The sequence below is a fragment of the Equus przewalskii genome, chromosome 13 (assembly GCF_037783145.1).
Source record: "Equus przewalskii isolate Varuska chromosome 13, EquPr2, whole genome shotgun sequence".
In the NCBI taxonomy this organism is placed as follows: Eukaryota; Metazoa; Chordata; class Mammalia; order Perissodactyla; family Equidae; genus Equus; species Equus przewalskii.
In genome coordinates this window covers 26,862,744-26,887,121 of record NC_091843.1, presented here as the reverse complement: position 1 = coordinate 26,887,121, position 24,378 = coordinate 26,862,744, and the positions used below count along the sequence as shown (strand labels likewise).

The window sequence follows — 24,378 nt, the reverse complement described above, 5'->3', positions numbered from 1 at the left end:
ATCCTGAGGACAGACGGAGACTGGGAGGATCTGAGGCAGGACAAGCCTGTCCCCAGCCACAGGAAGACCTCTGCCTGGCAGGAGGTCAGTGGCCAGGCCTGGCGGGCTGGGTGAGCTGCAGCTGCTGTCCACACGGGCGGTCAGGGGGTTGGGTGGGGCCCACAGGTTGCGTTGGCGATCACCTGTCAGTTGGCGTTTGAGCTCCATGAAATAGGAACTTTTTATCTAAGACAACTTCCAAACAGTGCCACGGGCTGCCTTGTGAAGGAGTGAGTTCCCTGTCACCCGGAGAGTTCCACCAGAGACTGGGGTGTTGTAATGGCTCAGGAAAGGGATCCCTGCACCCTCCCCAATGCTAGGAGGTGTTCCAGCTTTCCCACTGGGAATGGCGATGCTGCTTCTGCTTTGCATCCAGCAATTTTATGTTCCTCCTCTGCGTGGTGGCAGGCCCTGCGCTGATGCTGGAGACCGGGGCTCCAGACAAAAGTCAGACTGGACTGGCCCGGCCCCCAAAGGCCCATGGCCTGGTCATGGCCTCTAGCCAATCAGAAACATGCACATCAGCATTATGTTTGGCGTACAATTTCCCCAATAAACCCCTAACGCCGTGTTGAGAGCCTGTCTTGTGGAGGCACCGGTCCCATCATGACTGCTGAGAGATTGGGCGGGCCAAGCAGAGAGCACACAGCTCAGCTCCGGGGAAGGGCTCAGGCGCAGGGCTGGCAGTGGAGTGTTCTCATGGAGGAGGTCTCCAGCAGCCCGGGGTGTGTGTGTGTGTGTGTGTGTAATAGGTTATGCTGCGGGGACCGGAGGATTGTGGCGCTCCGGAAACCAGCCTGGCTCTGCGGGGATGAGATGCCCAGCCAGTGGGAGGCAGAAGCAGGCAGCACAGCAGGCGAGGAGAGGGTGGCCTGCAGGGCAGTCCTGCCCCAGCACGGCTGCTCTGGAATCACTGTCTCTGAATCACACCAGATGGACTAGTGGTCTGGACCCTCATTTTTCACAGTCGCCACTCGCCGGTGAAACAAAACACATGTTCTGCAGCGATCAAGTCTGAACGTTCAAGCGAATTAAAAATGTTTATTTATATGCATTTAAAAATATCTCCATATAACAAAAGGAAGTACATTTTCATCTAACACTTTCCTTAAATCAGCACACATCTCACGTCTGGTTTGATGTGAGACCTGGAGAAACAGACAGAGAGAGAGGCTGAGAGAGGAGGGGAAGGTGGAAAGGGAGACAGATTGACTGACATGGATGCCTAAGTAGTTATCTTGCTAAGTTGTACCCAACTTCCTCTGGGAGGGCGTTAGGGGACAGTGGTGGCAGCAATTGTCAAAGATGTTTGATAGCTGAACTCATGGCCAGTTGTATAATCATAAAACTAGGGCTTCAGTGGGTAGATCGACTAATGTGGACAATGTCTTCTAGAAGAGGTTGGGGTTTGGTTTGGTCTATGAAGTACAGACTATTCCGACAAGGGCCGTGGTGATGGGAGAGGGTGGCAGACAGCTGTGATCTGGAGGGCAGGGCCCGGGTGGGGTCAGACTCCTGGATTCCGGGACTGACCCTACCTCGGCTGCACAGGGTGATTTTGCAAGACCTGCCTCTCCTGAGCCTCAGTTTCCCCATCTGGAAGGCGTGGGCCTAGAACCCATTTGTACTGACAGCCCCAGTGACTGCCGCTGCTGTTCAGTGGTCATGCCCTGAGGCGTTTGCTTGAGGAAAGATAAAGTCTCAGCCCTGTTCCCTCCCCTACCCCAGGGCTGGCTCCCCCCAGGGCTGGATCTGGGGGAGCAGGTGCTGCTGGGAAGGGGCCATCAAGAGGCCAGTCTTCCAGGGCTCCTGGGCCAATGCCCACCCCGACTCCCCGTTCCTGTGGTTCTCTGTGCCTTCCATAGTGTCTGCGAACCCATGTGCCAACAGGAAGGGGTGGCTCAGCAAAGCTGTGCTGCCTGTCCTGTAAGAGATGTGGTGGCAGGCCCTGGGGCCGGGGACGGGGTCCTACCTGGGCCTCCTTGGGTTCAGGATCCGCTGGCTGTTGCCCTCCTGGCTTTGTCTGCAGAGTCCAGAGATTCAGTGCTCTGTGTGACCTTGGGCACGCAGCTTCACTCCTCTTAGACAGTGTCCTCAGGTGCAAAATGGGGACGCACAAACCTGTCTTCCCAGACTGTTGGGAAGAATTAAAAATTAGATATTGGATATGAGCTCATCTAATGCCCACAGTTGAGCTCAATGAACGCTCCTTCCTTCCACATTCATGGCCAAGGAGCTCCTTCCTCCTGGCTCTGGAGAGCCCCTGGCACGCCCTGTGAGGCCAGGCTTAAAGCAAGGAGCAGCTGGGTGGGCCCTGGAAGGAAGTGGTGGGTGGGACGCAGCCAGGCCCTTCATCCCAGCCTGTGCTTTGACTTAAACTCTTCCCACCTTCTTCCAGGCTCCTGGGGTGTGAGAGGCAGCACATTATCCACATCATCCTCGCTTTCCCCAAAGGCCTCCCCATGTTGGCTGATGGTCGGGCAGTCCTGTGATTTAGTGTCTGAACTGGGGCACTGTTGAGCGTGAAAGGGGCACGGTTTGTAATGTATATGTCGTGTCCACTAGCACGCACGCACGCACTGGCGCCCTCCCACAAACCAATGCCTATGATCACTCCGGCTAACTTCCCATCCTAGCCACGGGCTCACTGGATCCCAGCCACACTCTGAGAGGTCAGCTAAGAAGGTGCTGGCCGATGGCCCATTTTACAGATGTGAGACTGTCACATTCCTAAGGTCACACTGCTGGCAGACAGGAACCCAGGTGCTCATGATCTGAGTCACAAACCATCATAGCAACACAGTGGCCTTTGCCCTGCCACTTCTCCTCTCCCAAACCTCCCTGTTGGGCTTTCATCCCTAGGAAAGGAGGAGTGTTCAGGACCACCGCTAGCTCAGAAGGTCCCCAAGGCCTGACTTTGTCACTGGTGTCACTCACTAGCTCTGTGACCTTGGGTGAGCAACTTAACCTCTCTGTGCTTCAGTTTCCTTGTCTGTAAAATAGGGATATTACCATTTGCCTTTCCAGGTCACTGTGTTGAGAAAATAAGACCTCGACTGGGACCTGGCACCCTTTAGGTGCTCAATAAATATTGGTGGATTGGATAATTGGACAAACATCTGACTAACGGCTGTTGTTCTTTTGTTGCCAGGAGTGGGCAATCCACGATCAGTCAACAAATGCTAACTGAGCCCCTACCACGTGCCAGGCCCTGTGCTAAATGTTTTCTAAGCACACTCTCCCGAATTCCTCACAACCTGATAAAGAAAGCAAGATTCTTATGCCCATTTTCCAGATGAAGAAGCGGCAGCGCAGGGAGCTTAAGTGATGGGGGCAAGGTCACACAGCAAAGAAGAGGAGGAGCGGCTGATGCCCGTGCGCATGGCCTGCCTCCCTCACTGCCCAGCTGGAGACCGGGAGGCCCAGAGAGGGCAGGTTATTTGCCCAAGGTCACGCAGAAGACGGTGGCCGAGGCCTCCACACCTCCGAGAGTTTCCGTCGCGGATCCCCCCCCTACCCCACCCTTTCACGCGCTCGGGCCCCTCCAATCCGCAGCTCTGCGTGCGGGGGCGCGCGCATCCCCCCGCCGTCCATCCGTCAGACCGTCTGTCTGGGTGTCTACGCGGGCGCAGCCGTGTACTGGTCCCCAGCCTCGGGCGCTGCGCAGCGAGAGGCAGGGCGTTCGCAGCGGCCGGCCCTCGCCCCACGCCCGCAGCCGGCAGACGGCAGCGCCTGCGTCCGCGCCCCCCCAGCCGGTGCGCGGGAGCCGCCGGGGCAAAGGCGCGGCGGCCGGCCGGCGGCGCATCTCTTACTCGCTCGCTCGCTCGCGCTCTGCGCTCAGGGGAAGCCAAGCCCAGAAGCCCCAGTAACCCGCCCTCCAAGATGAAGAAGCTCCAGGGAGCTCACCTCCGCAAGGTAGGGCGCGAGGGCGGGGGCGCACCTGAGGGAGGGGTGCGGAGGCCCGCCCCCATCGAGGCCCCGGGAGGGTGGAGAGGGCACCTGGACCCGACTCAGGGCTCTTGGGGAGGCCAGGCTGAGCTGGACTGCGGGGAGAGCCGAGGTCACGGTCTGGCGATGAGAGGGGGAAGGTGTTCCTCCAACTGCTTGGGGGTCTGGATGTAGTGTGATGGGGGCCCGGGTTCACTGGGCCAGGTCCTGCGAACAGGTGTCTGCAGCCCCAGGAGGCGCGGGGTAGGGGTGGCTGGGGTCAGGCCCCCGCCCATTTCCCCCAGGAGCTGACTGGGGGCTGGGGACTAGAACAGCTGAGCGCCAGCCTTGAGCTTTCGGGGGTGAGGGATGGGGGCGTCGACCTGGCCCTCATCCATGCGCTCTACACTGAAGCAGACTCCGAGAGCTAGCAGGGGGACCTCCTCTTTCCTGCCGCGCTCCTGCCCTGCTGGGCCCACCACCTGCTTCCCCATCCTTCTACCGGCAGCTTTAGCTTCCCTGCTAGGACCCCAGGGTGCCCCTCAGCAGGGCTGAAGGGAAGCAAAGGCACAAGGGAGGAAATGGGAAAGGGATCTGGGAGTGGAGTGGAAGCTGGCATGAGAGAGGGGGCCCAAATCTATACGTTCCTGGGGCCCTGGGCCCAGACCTCTGCCCCTCCCCACCTTGTCATGTGGGGTTGGACCTCCCAGCCAAGGTGCCTGTGTGCATGGGGAGGGAGAGTATTGGAGGAAGTTTTCTGGCTTTTGGCTTAAAAGTACCAGGACTAGCCAAGGAGTCAGAACTCCTGGACCCTATTTCTGCAGATGCCACTTCCCCTGTGACTTTGGGCAAGTCCGTTCTCTAACCTGGACCATCACTGGTCCATCCCCACTGTCCAGGCACCAAAAGCAGGCCCACAGTCCTGGGGTAGGGGATGCTGTGAACTCACAGGGGCTGGTAGATGTGAGAGAACTGCTCACAGGGCTGCTGTTATTGACCACTTCCCTCCCCCAACCCCCCCACCCCACACACACACACTCATTCAAGCTCTCTGCCCTTGGGCAGCTGGGCATGGAACCACTGTGATACGTGGGTTCTTTTGATTTGCTGACATGAGTGACTTCTTTGGGCCATTTGTGGGTCTCTTGGGTCTTCTTGATTCCTCCCCCTGTTCTTTTGCACCCTCTTACTCTCTCCCCTTTCCTCTCCCTCCCCACAAGAGTCCCCGCCCCTCACTGTCACAAGGCCACACATCATGGTAGTAGCCACATTGTGTGAAGCTTTGTCTCATGTAATCTTCCAACAGTTCTGGGGGCTAGGTCTTGTTAGCCCCACTTTATAGACCAGGAATACGAGGCACAGAGGGGTGCAGTTACTGCTTTCCTGAAGGTGGGCTGAGTAACCTAGGACCAACAGGGCGAGGGTGGGGCCGCCTGGCCTCAGGGTCCCCCTCCCTTGGTCTCAGGGAGAAGGGGGCAGGGAGTGAGGAAATGCCAGGTGTCAGCAAAGAAGCACCGTTGTTCAGAGAAGAGCGCTGGGCTGTGAGTCAGGGGGCTGGGTCCTGGTCTTGCTCTGTCCTTAACTTGCTGTTTGACCTTGGGCTCATCCCTTCTCCCTGAATCCCAATTTCCTCAGCTGCACAATGACGAGGTTGGACTCCAGATTCCTATTGTCTCTCATCCTGAGGAAGGTGTGAGAGCCTTGGCTTGGGCAGTCCGACCTCTCCCAGCCCCTGCCGCTGCTGGTGACCTACATCTGCTGGTTCCTAAAAGAGGGCATGCAGGTCTGGCAAAGCCATTCATTCAGCTTCCAAGCCTGCCCCATTGATTTGGCTGCTTTCCTCTCTCTTCCAACCAGTTCCATCCTCTCTGTGCCAGCCTCCTGGGATTCACCCCATGGTGGGAGTGGGGGCTCCAGGTGGGCTTCGGATTGGCTCAGCTCTGGAGGACCCCATCCCCTGCCCGTGGAGCAGAAGCGGGCTTTCCTCTGATTGGGGGAGGGGGGGACGGAAGAGCTGGCAGCATCCTGCTCTTGGAACTCTTATCACCATGGAAACAGAGAGCCAGGACCGCTCTGTGAACATAGAAAGGGCAGCAGCTTCTCAGGAGGCATCAGAGGAGCCTCATTACCAGGCCCTCCTGCCAGCTGGGGCATAGGGTGACAGGCCCTCCTCGCCACCCAATACCAGGGGCCAGTGTCCACTGGCTGCTATCATGTCCCTTTTGGAGCTCACCTGGGAGAGCGCGGTTCCAGAGGGCTGGTGCTCACCAGCTAGAGAGGAAGCCTTGGGGAAAAGGGCATCAGAGGGAAGGGTGGGTGTCAGAGAGGTCTGGGGGCTCTGCTCCCTGCACCCCAGCTTGTCTGAGACCGCAGCTCAGGAACCGCCAGGCACGTGTTTGTTTCCACCCTTGGAGCCAGGTTATTGAAAAGCAGCTTGTTTTTGCTCTTCATCTTTGTCACCATCACCCATAATCATGCCATGCTGTCCCCGTCACCACGGCCCCTCTGGCCCATAGCCAGCGTCTGGCGGGGTCACACCCATGGTTGCTGCTACCGTTGAAAGTCAACCCAGCGCTGTTACCCATTTCTGCCACCTGCACCTATTGCCCCCATCCTGGCCCTGCAGCCGGACACCTCCAGTCCTGTGACACTCGTACTTCACCCCAGCAGTGCTCATATGACAAATCCCCAGCAAAGCCTCCTCTGTCACCACCTGATTTGTGTGAAGACACCTACCCGGGCTGGTGCCAGGAAGGGCAATTTTAGGGGAGAAACCCAAATCTGGTCAGTTGCTACTTACTGAGTCCCTGTGCGTGGGTCTTCTCTGGTCCTCAAGCACTGCAAGTGTCTCCAGGGAAGGCTCTTTGGGGAAGCTGGCCTCAGAGCATCAGAGCCAGAAGACTATTAGATAGAGATCCTCTAGACTTGCATTTCCCCTAGTATATCCCAGCATGCTAGCTCCTTGAAACCCTTTTCTTAAATAGAACTGGAGAATACCATCTGTTCTAGTCGCTATTTGGAGAGTCACGGTGCATATTGGTCCATTAAAGGATCTGACAAGTCCTGCAGCAAAGGAGCCTGTTTTACCTTGTGTTAACCCAGCTTTCCCCAAACTTCTTTGATTCAAGAATCCTTTGTTCCACCGAACACCTATGAACATCCCAAGGGATGTGTTTTTGGAAACACTGATCTATCCAATCCCCTTGGTGTCCAGATGGGGAAACTGAGGCTCAGAAGACTCTTTCCTAAAGTTGCACAGTGAATTGGCCCAGACCTGGGACTAGAATTATGGTCTCCTGACTCCCAGTCACTGCATTCCCACCACCGTTTCTCAGCAGGACCCTTTCTCCTCTCTGAAAACCACGGACGTTTTTTGATAATTGGCCTTCTTTGCAGTTCCATTCTTCCCTACTGTAGGGTGTGACTTTCAGAGGCAAGCAGGAAAGATGTGGCTGCCCCCTTCTCCTGACCCATTCCTGGGGTCACTTCTGGGAACTACTCTCTGAATTTTCTTTTTTGAGGAAGATTAGCTCTGAGCTAACATCTGTCTCCAATCCTCCTCTTTTTTGCTGAGGAAGACTGGTGCTGAGTTAACATCTGTGCCCATCTTCCTCTACTTTATATATGGGACGCCTGCCACAGCATGGCTTGACAAGTCGTGCGTAGGTCCACAGCTGGGATCTGAACCTGCTTTGGGCCGCCAAAGCAGAACGTGCAAACTTAACTACTGCACCATCGGGCCAGGCCCTACTCTCTGAATTTTAGGTAGTCATCCTCTTCCAGGCCCTAAACCCAGGTAGCTCACAGACATGCTAACTCACATCCCTCGGGACCAGATTCCAAGCACCTGGAGGAGGGCCTCCATCTCTCAGCCCCAGCTTGAAGGGACAATGCCCAGTAGACTTCCCCACACTCCTGGAATTACGGGCTTGTGGGGGTTGCTGCGAGATGGACCCTCAGGGAGAGCTGCCCTCAGTTCCCTGTGCATGCATCTCTCCTCCGGTGACAGGAAGATTACGTTCTGAGACAAGTCAGGGCTTAAGCGACTTCTTCTTGTCCTCCTGTAACCGCTTTTCCTGAACACCCTCCAGTCTGGCCACCTGCCCTTTGGACGTGCTCCAAACTGTCTGTGTCTTTCTTAAAATACGATGTCCTGGATGGAGTAGCCAAACTGCAGCCCTGGTGGTTGAAGACGTGCACTTCAGCATCAGGAATCTCTGGGCTCGAGACCTGGTTCTCCCTCTAGCCAGTGCTGTAAAAACCTTGGGTATGCCATGATGCCTCTTGGAGCCTCAGTTTCCCCCATAATTACGATGGAGCTTGGACGAATGCTTAGCTCACAGGGTTGTTTTGAGAATGAAATCAGGTAATGTGAGTGAAATGTTCAGTGCCGTGAGCACACAGAAGGCTCAGCGCATGGTCACTGTTACTAAGATCATCATTGTTGTCATCATCACTGAAATAGGGCCCTCCTTTGATTCAACCTCTGCGTTAGCCAAGATCAAGGTGGCTTACTTAATGCCTGAGCCACCCTGCAGATCTCATAAGTTTCTAGTCACCTAAGACCCGGAGGAGCTCCTGCGTATGACCACGGATGCCCAGAAGCGCGCGGTTGAGTATCTGAAGCAGTAGAGTGTCTTTGCATGGAGTCCTATCAAGTCCGTATTCTTGTGTCAGGGTCAGAGTTTCAACCTGGCCTCACTTTTTTCTCTCACCCCTTGGTTCTCTCTTACTGGTAGCCTGTCACCCCAGACCTGCTGATGACCCCCAGTGACCAGGGAGATGTGGACCTGGACGTGGACTTTGCTGCAGACCGGGGGAACTGGACAGGCAAGCTGGACTTCCTGCTGTCCTGCATTGGCTACTGTGTGGGCCTGGGCAACGTCTGGCGCTTCCCCTATCGAGCTTACACCAACGGAGGAGGTATGGGCCTGAGGTGCTGCTTGAGGGGCATCCAGGGGGATGGGCCAAGAGCGATGGGCCAAGGCTCAGGTTGGAGTGAGGTTTTAAGTGGCCTCGGCCGCTGTCTCCTGTGTGACCTTGGGCAGAATTCATTGAAAGTGGTTTGTAGTGACTTGGGGCTGGAAGGAGGGAGCTCACCTTGCCCCTTTTGTCCCTTTTCATCACCCAGGCCCCTCCCCACTCTCTCTCATCCCCAGCATGGGTACCCACTTGCTTCTCTCTCTAAGCTTTGGCACCTCCTGGGCCCTGAGTGATGGGCAGAGGGGGCTGCCTCTGCTTCGTGATAAAGGGCTGTATCTGCCTGTCAGTGACCAATCACTGTGCTCTTAATAGTTCCCCCTTTGCCCCCCACCTCACCCCTTCCTCCAGAACCTCACTCCATCACTCATTCCTGCTCTTGAATCTCCAAGCCATCCTCCTCCCCTGGTTCCTTCCATTCAGACTGCAAACAAAAGTCTCTCCCATCTTAAACAAATTCTCTGTTGTCCCTGCTTCTCCATCAAGTGACTGTTCTAAGCCTCATTATCTATAGTGGGGTGGAGCACTCACCATCTGCCAGGCCCCAGGCTTGGTGCTCCCCATGCCTGTCTCATTTAGCCCTGAAGACGACCTTCCTGGGTGGGCACCGAGGTCCTGACGGGGCAGCCAGGGCTTGGAGAGGCCAGCTTCCCTGCCCAAGCTCACGTGATGGCCAAGCCAGCCTTCCACCCAGGACTATCTTTCTCCAGAGCCGACGCGTTCCCACCAGCAAGCACTGTATATCTCCTCCCATCTCTGCCGAACTCGTTAGAGAAGCGCCTATCGACAGAAGACAGAAAGCCAAACAAAACTAGATGAAGCCAGGACAAGATGGATTGATAGGACTGGGAAGTGTGGGACTGGAGCTGGCCTCTGAACCTCCAGGAACTCCATCTCCCTCGTCCCCGACTCTTTTTCCCTTTGTATGCTGACCTCACTTTCTCCTGGGACAGGCTTCCTCCTGGCAGTAGGGGTGGGGTGTGGCCAGAGACAGCTCGGGATGACCTCATCCTCAGAGCTGCCCTCTCTGAATGCATCTGTACGGAATTGCAGGGAAGGTCTATCATGGGCCTGCTTGAGATACCTGCCCACGCCGGGGCGGGTGTGGGCCAGGGGCGGGCCGGGGGCTGGCAGCCCTTGCAGAGCCATATGGCGGTGGGCTGTTCTCTAAAGGATCTGGCTGCCTTTATGAGAAGAAAAGGGGACGAGATGTTGGACACACGAGACCGCGGGTGGCAGCCACCAGCATCTGAGGCGACGGGGGAGGGAGAGAGGCAGGAGGATGGAAGCCGGGTGCTGAAGGGTGTTGATTTTCCTACTGGGGAGTTTGCACTTTCTTCAGCAGGAATTCACTCATTCATTGACTCATTTATTCATTCGCTTGCTCACTGTCTGCTCTGAGCCCTGCCCTGGTCTGGGCACTGGGGCCTCAGAGGTGAGTTAATCCCCCTCACCCCGCCCCTTGGTCCTCAGTGGTCTCCTGGTGTAAAAGCAGACAGTCCCACTCCACCACGTGAGAAGTGCTCCGTGGGGTCACAGGTCGTGTCGGGGAGGGGCGGGGCTGGAGCTGGGCTCCAGGGGGAGCTGACCCAGCCGGACCCCCCCACCCTCCCTCCTGCCCACAGGCGCCTTCCTCGTGCCCTATTTCCTCATGCTAGCCATCTGCGGCATCCCCCTCTTCTTCCTCGAGCTCTCTCTCGGCCAGTTCTCCAGCCTGGGGCCCCTGGCCGTCTGGAAGATCAGCCCCCTCTTCAAAGGTGAGGCCTCCGTGGTCCCCGGGGTGGCCTGGGCTTGGGGAAGGCAGGGAGGCTGCCCCCCATCCCCTGACCTCCCTGCGCCCACGCCCAGGTGCCGGCGCGGCCATGCTGCTCATCGTGGGCCTGGTGGCCATCTACTACAACATGATCATCGCCTACGTCCTCTTCTACCTCTTCGCCTCCCTCACCAGCACCCTGCCCTGGGAGCACTGTGGCAACTGGTGGAACACGGACCTCTGCCTCGAGCACAGAGGCTCCAAGAACGGCAACGGGGCCCTGCCCCTCAACCTCACCAGCACCGTCAGCCCCAGCGAGGAGTACTGGAGGTCAGGTGGCTGTCTGAGCCGGCAGCCATCTGGGAGGGCCCCCATTGCCACTGCAGGGGGCCCGGGGGCAGGGGTGTGCCGGCGTCCCCAAGGGGCTCAGCGTGCACCTCGAAGGCCGAGTTCAGGTGCTAGCGTTAGGTGGACTCTGGGTTCTGATCCCAGCTCTTCACCTGAGCAGCTGGGTGATGTTGAAAAATTTATGTGGCTTCTGATGCTTTCTCTTTGAAGGGGCTATGATAAGAGTATTTCAGAGGGCTGCTGTGAGGGTTAAAGGAGAGAAGACGTATAAATTGTGCCAAACAGCCTGGTGGGTAGTACGTGCTCCATAAATGCTAACTGATAATAGTGATGCTGGTGATGATGGTAAGAGTAACCTTTTAGAGCCTCAGCTTCCTCCTCTGTACTAGGGGGTGGTACCAGTCCCTGCTTCCTAGGATGTTATCCAGTCAGTCACTCCCTCCTTCTTTCAGTAGGTATTTATTGAGCCCCTCCTGCGTCAGTAGGTGAAGTGCTGAGTGTGGGCCAGCACCATCCATAGGAGGGACTGTCTCAGATTCGTCTAATGGGAGAGAGAAGACTAGAGTAGAGTAAGGGGCTGTTGTGGGAATTAGACCAGGTAATGCACGTAAAACCTTTATCACAGCGCCAGGCATTGAGCGCCCCAGGATTGGTGGGTGTCAGGATAGCGCCGCTCATCAGCCTGTCCCGAAGCCCTACTTTATAGCTGAGAAAACAAGGCGCAGAGGCTTGCTCCATAGTTGGTGGCAGAGGCAGTACTGGAACCAAGGACTCCTGATTCCTGGTCCTCTTCTGGAACATTCCAGAGTAGCCTGGTCCCTAGGTAGGGACCACTGGTTGACAAGAGGACACAGACCAGATATCCCCATCCCTTCACCTTCAAAGGGCTGCTCTTAGGAATTGTTCCCCAGATGGATCCCCTGTCTTGAAATGTTTTGGTCTCCAACCTGCATTTATTACCTGGTTCATTCATTTGTCTATTTAAAGTCCATCCGTGTGTCTGCACCTGCTGAGAAGTATGTCAGACCAGTGGGAAAGGGCGGGCTTGGGCCTGCAGCTTGAAGCTGAAGAACGTGAGGTGGTCACTGGCAGCTTCCAGGGGTGTCCGTGGAAACACCATGCCGCCTCATGGGTTGGGGTGCAGGCGGGAAGCACGCAGCCCTCTCTGAGGGCTTCACTGAAGGGAGTTTGGTGAAGGGACTTTACAGAGGTCGGGGAATCCACAAGGAAAGGGGAGGCACCAGGGACTAGCAAGAGGGACAGCCGTACCATCCCTGAGCCAAGGAGGCGAGAGGGACCGGTGTTACTGGAACCAGGGCGATTTGTGGCCTGGATGGAGGGGCTGCATAACGAGAGCTGTGCGGCAGAAGGCAGTCATAGCCAGACCCTCTGATGGCATGTGTGATTCACGTGTGCACGCATGCATGCATGTGTACACGTGTGTGTGCAAGCACCCCAACCCCTCACTCCTCCCACCCTCCAGTCTCCTGCCGTTGCCTCCCACTAGCCAAACCCAAATGGAAACGAGGAGGAAGGCAGCTTGGGTGGTGGGGTCTGGAGAGGACAGCCTCCTGGGTGCAGAGCTGGTCAGAGAAGGATGGGGAGGAATCAGATGGAGAATAGCCAGGATCGCCTAGTAGACTGGCCGCAGCTTCACTCCATGTCTGTGGAGTGTGGCAGGGTGACTCAGACCTTCACCTCCCACAGCCGCTACGTTCTCCACATCCAAGGGAGCCGGGGCATCGGCAGCCCCGGGGGGATCCGCTGGAACCTCTGCCTCTGCCTGCTGCTCGCCTGGGTCATCGTGTTTCTCTGTATCCTCAAGGGTGTGAAGTCCTCCGGCAAGGTGAACCCTGGGAGGCCCTGGAGGCCTGAGGGGCTGGGTAGGGTGAAGGCTTCCCGGAGGAGGCAGGGCATGAACTAAGCTTGAGAGGATAAATAGACTTCAACTGGGAAGATAGGAAGGGAGAGGGCATGGAGGCATTTGAAGAAAGAGGTAGAGGTAAAGATGGACAGCAGCTCGGCTGGTTCACTAGACTAGAAACTTGCCGAGGGCAGGACCTATCTGTTATTCAAGTTTGTATCCTCACCTAGTGCTTGGCACTTTGAAGAGCTCAGCAAACGTTTGTTGAATACTTGGAGGGTGGGTATATGAGTCAGGGCTCCTTGAGATGCAAGTGCCACACTCAATTGGAAAGTCCAAAGGGTGTGCTTCAGGCACGGCTGGATCTAGGGTTTCGATAGATGTTATAGGAATGTAGTTCTCCCCATCTCTCGGCAATGCTTTCCTCCAGACTGGCTTCCTTCTCAAGCTTCATTCTCCAGGAGCTTGCCACCAGCAGCTCCAGGCTTACATCTTACCCACTTAGTGAAGGGTTCTCCCAGTTTTCAAAAATCCTAGAGTTGAGTCTTACCAGATAAGCTGGATCCTGTTTCCATCCCTGAACCAGTCACTGTGGCCAGGAGGGCCAGAGTGCTCTGCTTGGCTGGGCCTGGGTCACTTGCCCACCCCTGGAGCTGAGAATGGAATCAGCCCCAGCTAGGGAAAGTCAGGGGACTGTTATCTGAAGAAGGCCGGCGAGATGCTGAGAAGACAAAACCACAGATGCCCACTTTAGGTTAGGAAGGGCGAGGAGGGTCGTAAAGCTGTTTCAGAAGGGCTTGGAAACCTTCTGCATGGTTTACTCAACCACTTATAGATTAGAACTTGTGCCTCTGCAAAGTGCTGAGAAGTGTTGTCCACGAGGAACAGAATCATTCAAAGAAAGGCTAGAAAGACAGGGTAGAAACCATGCAGCAGGAGAGGAGAGTCGTCGGCGTGGAGCTCGAGAGCTGGAGGGGTTTGCTGAGGGACTGGCTAGAGGTTTGGGCACGGTGGAGACGGGGCAGAGGGGATTTTTGGAGTGTGCACTGTCTGGTGACCGTGCAGGGTGGGTGTGCAGGGCTGGGGGAGTGGACATGGCGGGGAGGAGAGTGTTATAACCTCCAGGCAAGGGGCGGTGGTGGCCCGGACCCAGGCACGGCAGAGCTGGAGAGAGTGGCTGGATGTGGGACGGCCATGGGGAGCAGTGGCAGGACTTTGCTGATGGGATCCGTGTGTGGAGGGAGGGAGCGAGGGAAAGAGAAGCATCAGGGATGACAGCTGTTCCCAACCGGGGCTGTCCATAGGGTGGGGAGGCGAGTTAGTAAGATGGGGACTTCTGGCGGAGGGGCAGGGTGGAAGGAGGGCCATGCGTGCCTTTCATCTCCACTTGTCATCGCCCAGGTGGTGTATTTCACGGCCACGTTCCCCTACCTCATCCTGCTCATGCTGCTGGTCCGCGGAGTCACCTTGCCGGGGGCCTGGAAGGGCGTCCAGTTCTATCTCACCCCCCAGTTCCACCACCTGTTGTCTTCTAAGGTGAGGCCCTTGGGGCTGGGATGTGGAGGGAGGGGTCTGGCCTGAGCCGGGGAGTTGAAAGAGGGCCCCTTGGGGAAAAAGGGAGGCCAGGACTGGGACTCTCATGTGGTGAGCCCCCAGTATCAGGTACTGTGTTCGGCACTGTGTGTCCTTTTCATTTGTTTTTCTTCACAACCCTATGAAGTAGACGTTATTCTCCCACTTTACGGATGAAAAAACTGAGGCCCAAATGAGGTGGTGATCAGCTGAAGGTCACACGGCTAGGGAGTGGCAGAGCTGGGATTCCAACCCAGATCTGTCTGACTCTAAACCCCAGGCAGAGCATTAGTAATAATAACAGTAACAACCACGGTACCAACAGCCAACATGCCTTGCTTACTGACGGATGACTGTGCCTGACCTGCCCTAGCACTTCATGTATATGTAGTCACTTAATCCTTACACCACCCCGCGAGGGAGGCATTATTCTTATCCCCTCGTCACAGGTGAGGGACCGAGGCTCAGAGAGGTGATGTGGCTTGCCCAGGCTACACAGCTAGAAAGCAGTGGAGCTGGGATCCAAATCCGGGTCTCCCCGGCTCCAGGGAGCGAGTAAAGGGGTTACAGGGGCTTATCGCCAGGCTGAGCCTCCTAAAAATTTACGCGAGGCACTACTTCCTTCAGAACTGGACCAGTCTTAGAGATCATCTTCTAGATCCTGGTTGGGGAAACTGAGGCCCAGAAAGGGGAAGGGACTTGCCCGAGTTCCAGTGTAAGTGTTGCAGCCAAGTTTGCTCCTGGCCCACGTCACCTGTGAGCCAGACGCTTCACCAAGCCACCCCTGGAGCTGCCGCCCGCCTCTCGCCCCCCCTCCTTCCTCCTCTTTCCTTGGCCCTCCGGACACCATCGTGGGCAGCCCCTTCTCTTTGCGCTCCATCTTCCTCCTTCCCTGCCACAGGTGTGGATCGAAGCTGCTCTTCAGATCTTCTACTCCCTGGGTGTGGGCTTCGGGGGTCTCCTCACCTTTGCCTCCTACAACACGTTTCACCAGAACATCTATAGGTCAGTGTCCTGCAGCCTCCCACACCCTGGGGGCTGGAGTTGGGGGGGAGGGTGGCTGGCCGAGGAGGGCCTCGTGGGGTGAGGGTGGAGCCAGCTCATCCAGCCTGTGCCTGGACGTCTCCCGGTAGAGACACCTTCATCGTCACTCTGGGCAACGCCGTCACCAGCATCCTGGCTGGCTTCGCCATCTTCTCCGTGCTGGGCTACATGTCTCAAGAGCTGGGTGTGCCTGTGGACCAAGTAGCCAAAGCAGGTGGGCAGGCTGCCCGGCGCTGAGGGGTGAGGGTGTGTGTCGGGCACAGCTGGGCCCGGGCAAGTGAGCACATGTGTGGACCAGCAAGGTTGTGGATGTGTATGTCAAGTGTGTGTGTGTACACGTGAGTGCATGAACACACAAATTAACATGTCTTAGCTGGTCTCTGGGTGTCCCTGTGCAAAGGGGGATGGGTGTGCAAATTAGTGTGTGTTAACCTGTGTTTAGAGAGAGACAGATTTCTGTCTGAGATTGTCTTATGTTTTATCACATCTTAGTAACTCTCCTTACTTGTCCAGATGAGTCATGTCCTGTGTCGTGATGTCTGTGTTCAGGTGAATGGAGGGTACAAACGGTCTTGTGCATCAGTGTCTTGTGCTAATGGATGTGTCTAAGTATGTGCCTTAGTGGGATTGTTTGTGCAAAAGGTTGTGTACATAAGGGTATTGGAAGGAGGTGTTATGTTTGGGTCTTGTGTTTATTCGTGTGCTCATTAATCCATCTGTTTTATCAGCCTGTGCTCACTGAGTGCTGACAGTGTGCGGCCTGTGCCCTAGGCGTGAGAAAGTGTTGGAAGTGTGCAGTTAATGTACGCCTCTGGGTTTGCCGAGTGGGTATAAGCGCCCGTGTGTGTCAGAGTCTGTATGTGGGGCCCACCGCATGCCCCAGGCTGCTGACCCCGTGTGCCCTGGGCCCAGGCCCCGGCCTGGCCTTTGTTGTCTACCCACAGGCCATGACCATGCTGCCTCTGTCGCCCTTCTGGTCCTTCCTTTTCTTCTTCATGCTGCTGACTCTCGGCCTGGACAGCCAGGTGAGCCTGGTCCGTGCCAGCGGGTATGTGGTGTGTGTGTATGCATGTGCGTGTGAGATATGTGACTTTGTAGCTGTGTGTGTCTATGTATGTGATGTGTGTATTTCTGTGTGATATGTGAGTGTATCTGTGTGTGCCTGTGTGAGTGTGTATCTGCGTGTGTGTGATGTGTGTGTATGTGTATCTCTGTGAGTGTGTGTATCTGTGTGTATGTGTGTCGTGGGGGTAGAATGCTGACGCCCCCCTTCCTCCCCCCAAGTTTGCCTTTCTGGAGACCATTGTGACAGCTGTGACGGACGAGTTCCCATACTACCTGCGGCCCAAGAAGGCCGTGTTCTCGGGGCTCATCTGCGTGGCCATGTACCTGATGGGGCTGGTCCTCACCACCGACGTGAGTGGCTTTGCAGGGTGGGTGGCTGGTGGCGAGGCTGGGGAGGCACCTGCAGCAGTGTCTGTGGCCAGGCTGAGCACTCCCTGAGCCACCTGCTTCTTCCTCTTTGGGAGGAACCTAGCCCGCCCAGTGCCCTCTCCCCCAACAGGCAGCTTTGCCTATGACCCCGAGTCCTGGCTTTGGAGTCTGAAAGACCTGGGTTTCCTGCAGTTGCTTTATGACACCAGGACAAGTGGCTTCCCCTCCCTGAGCCTGCTTTCCCATCAATAAAATGGGGGTCTTCATCTAGGGCTGTTGTGAGCCTACGATAAGATGATGTATATAAAGGGCTTGGCAGGGAGACAGCAGTCACACTGTCATCGTCCTGTCCTCCCCACTGGCCTGGCTGCTTCCTGCTCGCTGCCTGCCTGGAGAGGGGCTGTAGCAGGGAGCGAGGCCGGGGTGAGGGGCTCCCAGAGCTGTGACTTGTATTGCAGGGGGGCATGTACTGGCTGGTCCTTCTGGATGACTACAGCGCCAGCTTCGGGCTAATGGTGGTGGTGATCACCACGTGCCTCGCCGTCACCCGGGTGTATGGTGAGAGGGGGCTTGGGAGGTGGGGTCGAGGCTCCCCACAGTGGGAGGGTGGGAGTCTACCCTGGAGCCCCCTGCAGCTGGGTCCCTGGTCCCGAGGCTGGGGTTTGCGGTGGGGGCAGCTGGGGTGGAGGAGGGGCCGCTGGCACTGTGGGCCTGCAGGTGGGCCATCCTCCTCCCGCCCCTCCCCTGTGCAGGCATCCAGAGGTTCTGCCGGGACATCCACATGATGCTGGGCTTCAAACCGGGTCTCTACTTCAGGGCCTGCTGGCTGTTCCTGTCCCCAGCCACGCTCCTGGTAACCCTGATGGGAGGCAGGGCTGCTGGATGGGGCCCGGGACTGAGGGCAGGGCCCCTCTGGGTGTCCAGTCTGGTAGGGCTGCCCTGGTCCAGGGTAGACCTCTGTCAGGGCTGAGGGGTGGGCCGGGCGTGAGGATTCTGGTCTACCCCCATCCCCCTGGATGCCCCCACTTTTGTAGCTGTGCTGGGCCTAGTCCTAGAATTGGTCGACACAATGAGGGGGACTATCTCAGGCTTCTGGGCCTTAGGGCTGGGGCCTTGAGGTTGGAGCAGCTCAGGGATAGGCCATCTCAGGAATTAGGGTGCTTCAGAGCTGGGCTGTCTCAGGACTTGCCAAGGCTCCAGAGACGGACCATCTCAGGTTCTCGTACAGATTAGGACTGGGCTGTCTCAGACACTGAGTGGCTCTGGGTTGGGCTGTCTCAGGCCTTGAGGTAGTTCAGACCTGGGCTACCCCAAGCCCTGGGACCTGGCTGAGGCCCACTGTGATGCTTGGATCCCCCGCCCGCAGGCCCTGCTGGTGTATAGCATCGTCAAGTACCAGCCATCGGAGTATGGCAGCTACCGCTTCCCAGCCTGGGCGGAGCTGCTCGGCATCCTGATGGGCCTGCTGTCCTGCCTCATGATCCCCGCCGGCATGCTGGTGGCCGTGCTGCGAGAGGAGGGCTCACTCTGGGAGGTAAGTCCGCCCCACCCTGCCTGCCCCCCACCCTCCCGCCCTGTGGCCCTGCCCTGGGCCCACCTGCTGGCAAAGAAACCTTCTGCACCCTCACCTTCTCCAGGGCTGTGCAGATCTCTGTTAGCCCCAAGAGCAGTTTTTCTAACCAGTAGCCTGAGCTGGGAAGCAGGCTTGGGGGCTGAGGCCTGCCCTGTGGCCCCTCACACCACATAAGGCCTCTGCGGGGGGCACAGTCCAAAGATCACCAGTGTCGGCCAGTGCTCACATGTCTCGAGGGGAGGACAAGGGACTTACCAAGGTCCCACAGTGAGTCAGGCAAGGTCAGGACTTGAATGCAGGTCACCAGCCCAGAGCTTCCCTATGGAACTCAGGGTCCGAAGGCAACACGGAGGGACCCCAGAGAGTGGGCTTGTCACCCTCCTCCTGTGGCCCACAGGTGACCTGGGAATGGGATGATGGTGTGAGCCCTGGCCCTGGCCAGGGCTGTGTGGAGAGACCCAGAAAGCATAGAGCTGTTTGGCACGGGAATCTACAGGCCTTGGAAGATATGAGTAGTGACCCCTTGTGGGCCAGTGGACATGCTGTGTGACCACTCTGAGGTCCTGCCCCTCTCTGAGCCTCAGGGCGCCCTCTGTACACTGAGCCATCCACTTTTGAGTCCGTGGGTGTGGAGTCCTCTGGTGGCAAGGGGCTGTCATAGTGAGCGGAGCTCAGTAAGTCTGTTAGGGCCTGAGAAAGCCTGGGGATCCACCCCTGACACACCCCCAAACCCCCACACCCCCACACCCATCAGAGGTGTGCTGGAACCAGCTAGTACTGCTTCGTGACAGCCGATTGTTCAATACTCAGGAATGTTGTGAGCCAGCTGTTAAACCATCGATAGCTTGAAATGGACATTGGTAGGGATTTTTTTTTTCAATTATTTGCTTTTATTTTTTTTCTGCTTTTTCTCCCCAACCCCCCCACCCCCCCCAGTACATAGTTGTATATTTTAGTTGTGGGTCCTTCTAGTTGTGGCATGTGGAATGCCACCTCAACGTGGCCTGACGAGTGGTACCATGTCTGCGCTCAGGATCTGAAACAGCGAAACCCTGGGCTGCCGCAGCGGAGTGCACGAACTTAACCACTCGGCCACGGGGCCGGCCCCATGGTGGGGATATCTATACCACTGAAGTGGCTACAGATGCGCCCTCCACCCCCATCCCCAGCCTGCTCACCAGCACACTACTGCCCCCACTTCCCATACAGTCCCTCAGCTGTCCCTCACCCTGCCTCCCTGTCTCCACCTGGAGAGAGGCTCAGAGCCCTTCCCTGGCAGAAGTGGGTTGTGGCCACACCGCCCAGACCACGGGGGAGTCCTAGAGTCCAGTCACTGCTCTGCCTCCAACTGCTGTGTGACCGGGGCAAACCCTTTGCCTTCTCTGAACCTCAGGAGCCCCACCTGTGCTACAAAAGGAAACTTGTCTCCTTGCTTGAAAGCCAGGGTGTCTGCAAAGTGTAGGAGGTGGGGGGTTGCTCAGGGTCGGGGGTTACAGCCCCCCAGAAGCTCATGGTCCCCAAGCCTTGCTCTGCCTCCCTGCTGCCCTGCTGCTGCAACTGCCCCCAGCTGGGTGGAGGGGACACGTGGGGGGACACTCCAAGGAGTCACTGCCGAGTTCAGGAGTGCCACCTTCAGAGACCAGGGCTTCCAGCACTGATGCACTAGGATTGGAATCCTGAGTCTGCCATTTACCAGCTGCGTGACCCTGAGCAAGTTAATGCACCTCTCTGAACCTTGCTTTGTCTGTCCTTAAAATGAGGACAGTGATACCTACCCATAGGGTTGCTGTGACTGTCCGCACAGTTGGTACTATGAGAGGCAGAGAAGCAGAGTATTTTAAAAGTTTAGGATGGAGTCAGACGGCCTGGGTTCAAACCCCACTTCCCACCTGTGTGACCTTGGCCAACTTAACTAACCACACTGAACTTTACTTTCAGAGAAGATCTGTAGGGGTGGAGGCTAGAAACAATAAGGTCCCCTTGCAGGGCTACTGTGAGGATTAAATCAGCCGCACTTAGCACAGAGCTGGCAGGCGGCGAGTGCTCCATTCCAGGCCAGCAGTTCTCTCAGGGGTGCTTCTGCCCTCCGAGGACATCTGGCCATGCCTGGAGACAGCTGTGATTGCCCTGGGAGGACAGGGTGCAGGGGGCGTGCTCCTGGCATCCAGTGGGTAGAGGGTGGGATGCTGCTAAGCCCCCTTCGGGGTGCAGAACAGCTCCCACACCCGGAATTCTCCAGACCACAGTGTCAACGTGCTCGGGCTGAGAAGCCTGGTCCAGGCACCAGTGTTCAGCCGGAGACAAATCTAAGTCCTTGCTCTCAGGGAGCTTGTGTTCTAATGTGGGAGACAGACAATAAACAAATAAACATAGACAGCGGTACTTGGTGTACGTAACAAGAACAAAATCAAAACCAGAATCAGATAACAGCATAGAGCACGATGGAGGATGGTGTTTCAGCCAGCGTGGCCGGGGAAGGCCTCTCTGATGAGGTGACAGAAGCCTGACCAAAGGGACGAGGTGATCCATTTAGATAGCTAAGGGGAGAGCATTCTGGGCAGGAGGAGAATCAGTGCAAAGGCCCTGAGGCAGGGGGGTTGACATGTTTGAGAACAGCAGGGCTGGATCCGAGTGTTTGGAAGAGAGTGGCAGGAACTGAGGTCAGAAAGGTAAACCAGAGGCCAGGCCATGGAGGCCGTTGTGAGCACTGGGATTTCTCTCCACTGAGATGATAAGTGTTGGCAGGTTTCTGAACAGTGAGGTAACTGCTCTTACTACAGTTCAGTAAGCGTCACTGTGGGGCCCAGCCCGGTGGTGCAGTGGTTAAGTTCGCACATTCCACTTCTTGGCGGCCCGGGGTTCGCCGGTTCGGATCCCGGGTGCAGACATGGCACTGTTTGGTACACCATGCTGTGGTAGGCATCCGACATATAAAGTAGAGGAAGATGGGCACGGATGTTAGCTCAGGGCCGGGCTTCCTCAGGGAAAAAAAAGAGGAGGACTGGCAGTAGTTAGCTCAGGGCTAATCTTCCTCAAAAAAAAAAAAAAAAGCATCACTGTGCTTTGAGCACGGAGCCGTGCTAGGCCCTGGGCTAAGGGCCTCCAGTGGGCCCCACCTCATGCTTGTTGTCTTGCCTCTTTGAAGGGTCAGGGGCTTTTCTCCCTGGTGGGGGCAGGCAGAGGGCTTGGGGAATGAGGTCTGAGGAAGAAGGAACCCAGGATGTACAGGCTTAGTCATCATCTTAGTCAGCTCCCACCTTCCATGGAAGCTGGTGCCCCGAGAGGGGAGGATCAAGGCTGCCACTGAGTCAGAACGAGGCAGTGTCAGGCACTTGGAAGGTCAGCGACAATCCCCGCCTCAATTCTCCCGTCATGGCTCTTCCCAGAAACTCCCAGCTCCTTAGGCCTCAGCATTTAGGGGGAGGGACCCAGAATGGGCCCCTGGACTGGCCTGCTGAGTAATCAGAACAGCAGCCACCGTTCACGGGCCCTCCCCTGTTCCAGGCGCCCTGCTAGGTGCTTCATCTCAGGGCGCTCACATCCCAGGAGGCCTCATGATCCCCAGGTTACAGGGGAGGAAGCAGGCCACAGAGAGCTGATTCCATGCCACCTTCCAAGCGGCAGAGCAGGGTTCTCATCCGGGCATGTGACCGACTCCCTCTGGGGAGTTAGTGCCCCCGTCCCGGGGTTGTTGCGTGGGTCAATCCAGGTGATGTGGTGAGGTCTTTGCCGGGTGCCTGCCTCTGGCAATCTCCATGAGCGCCAGCTGTTTACCGCTGTCCTTGCTCTGCCGCAGCGGCTCCAGCAGGCCAGCCGGCCGGCCATGGACTGGGGCCCGTCGCTGGAGGAGAATCGGACGGGCATGTATGTGGCCACACTGGCCGGGAGCCAGTCGCCCAAGCCGCTGATGGTGCACATGCGCAAGTACGGGGGCATCACCAGCTTCGAGAACACCGCCATGGAGGTGGACCGGGAGATCGCCGAGGAGGAGGAGTCTATGATGTGAAGGAGGAAGCAGGCGGACGGCTGGGAGCCCTGCCTGGGCCGCCGTGGGCAGCCCGCCCTCTGGGGGTCTGAGAGGCCCGAGGTTGCTGGAGGTTGCCATGGTGATGCTGGTCCCCCGTACAAGTCCCTCCTTGTGGCCTCTGCCTCTCTGGAAACCTCTGTCTACCCCCTACACACACACACACACACACACACCACGACCCATTTGAAGCTGAGAATGATTCTGCTCAGCCCTCACTTTGCAGATGGACAAACTGAAGCCAGGGAGGAGGGACTTACCCAAGGTCACTTGGCAGAGGGGACTGGACCCCAGGCCTCCTGACCAGCCAGCTCCCTTTCTCATGTGGCAGCTAGCACCACCCTCTCAATTCTGTTCAGGGCCCAGAGCCCTCCCTTTCCCCAGGGAGCCTGAGCCACACAAGTCAGCCGGAATCTTAAGCTGGGCGGCGGGAGACTCGGCACCCTGAGGCCCGTGTGGCCCTGGGCGTCAAGAGTTAGCAGGTCAGGTGGGAGTGAGATCCCTGTGGCTTCATGTGCACAGGCCGTGTTCTCTGAAGGAGGTGGGACCTGAGGGCCTGGAGGATGGGCAAGTTTGGAGAAAGAGAAGAAGAGGTCAGAGTGGGGAGGAGCTGGCCCAGCCAAGGTGCGAAGGCCAGAAGGGAGGCCCCTCCTCCTCCCGTGGGGCGAGGAGGAGGCCGGGGGCAGAGACCAAGGGCTCAGGAACAGGGAGGGTGGTGGGAGAAGCAGGTGTTAGCAGGTGACAACAGGGTTCAGGTGGGAATGGAGAATGCTGGGGAGCGGGGAGCCAGGGATGTGGGGTGGGCAGGGGTTTGCATGATCTGGTCGATAGAACATTCTTCTGGGTGCAGGCTGGATTGGAGGGAACAGGGTGGAGGTGGGTGGCTTGTGGAGGATGGTCAAGAGGGTCTGGTGGCCTGAGCTAGGGTTTTGGGGGTGAGGAGAGAAAGGAAGACCCCATACTTCCAAGAATGCCCCACAACTTTCCTTGCTGGGCCCCGTACCCTCCAGCATAGGGAGCCCTGGGCCTGATTAGGACAGAGGGGAGGGAGGCCTGAGCTGTACGCGCTGCAGAGGTGGGAACGAGGGGTCATAGTCAGGACCCAGGGCCTGTCTCTTCCCTTCTCCCTTGTCCTGGCCGCCCTCACTGTCTCCTCCAGCTCCAGGAGTTGCTGGGAGATTGGCCGTGGCTGTGGAAGACCAGGGCAACTAAGAGACACATATCTGTCTGGTCCTGATGCTGCCCACTCTGCCCAGACATGAGGGTGAAGGCAGAGACAGTGGGCAGCCGACACCCCAGGCCTGTGGCTAGAGGCCTTGGCACCTTCAATCCCCAGGCACAAGAGGGGCCCTGGGGTCCCTCCTTCCCTGAGAGATGAGGGCAGGGTGTGAAAATGCCCGAGCAGGTCTCCTGCACACGGCGTTCTCCAATGGGGCAGGGCACCCCTGTGCAACTGTGACAGCCTCTGTGCCCTGTCTCTCTCCTGGTGTCTCCCCAAGCCATCCGTGTTCTATTGGTTTATTGTTAATAAACGCCAATGAGGTCATCTTCCTTACGCTGTCTCCTTACTGCTGAGAGCTGTGAGGTGGGCAGCACGGGGCTTTCCGGCTCCCCCTGGACAGACGAGGAAACTGAGGTTCAGCTGCCTCCTTTCCTGGCCCCCGTGGCTTCTGACACTTGCTCTGCCATTTCTCTGTGGCCAGTGGTGGGTGGGTAGGGCTGAGGAAGGGTGATGAAGATGAGGAAGGCCCTTAAAAACCACTTAGTCCCCCATTAGACACCTGGACAAACCAAGGCCTTTGAAGGGGAAGAAACTTGCT

At 57.2% G+C, this 24,378-nt stretch overlaps 1 protein-coding gene and 1 long non-coding RNA gene across 2 annotated transcripts; one reads left to right on the top strand and one right to left on the bottom strand.

Annotated features, from left to right (window-relative positions):
• Positions 1-1,054: 1,054 nt before the first annotated feature.
• Positions 1,055-7,076, bottom strand: LOC103549122 (uncharacterized). The gene is made up of 3 exons (XR_011525495.1): positions 6,767-7,076; positions 2,012-2,173; positions 1,055-1,187 (listed from the first exon to the last, which is right to left on the bottom strand). It is a non-coding gene; the product is annotated as an uncharacterized lncRNA (long non-coding RNA).
• SLC6A7 (solute carrier family 6 member 7) lies at positions 3,591-24,109 on the top strand. Its single transcript, XM_070570486.1, has 14 exons — positions 3,591-3,954; positions 8,706-8,889; positions 10,572-10,703; positions 10,795-11,029; positions 12,755-12,893; positions 14,313-14,447; positions 15,385-15,488; positions 15,617-15,741; positions 16,440-16,552; positions 16,812-16,943; positions 17,420-17,519; positions 17,714-17,814; positions 18,328-18,495; positions 22,331-24,109. Exons 1-14 carry the CDS (start codon positions 3,922-3,924, stop codon positions 22,538-22,540), a joined length of 1,911 nt encoding a protein of 636 aa, XP_070426587.1. The 5' UTR covers positions 3,591-3,921; the 3' UTR covers positions 22,541-24,109.
• Positions 24,110-24,378: the final 269 nt, after the last annotated feature.

Excerpts from the sequence above, each read along its gene's own strand:
- SLC6A7 (XM_070570486.1), top strand. The coding sequence starts at position 3,922 with ATGAAGAAGCTCCAGGGAGCTCACCTCCGCAAG. Across the intron at positions 3,955-8,705 it reads AGGGAGCTCACCTCCGCAAG|CCTGTCACCCCAGACCTGCT; the intron begins GTAGGGCGCGAG and ends TCTTACTGGTAG. Across the intron at positions 17,520-17,713 it reads CGCCGTCACCCGGGTGTATG|GCATCCAGAGGTTCTGCCGG; the intron begins GTGAGAGGGGGC and ends TCCCCTGTGCAG.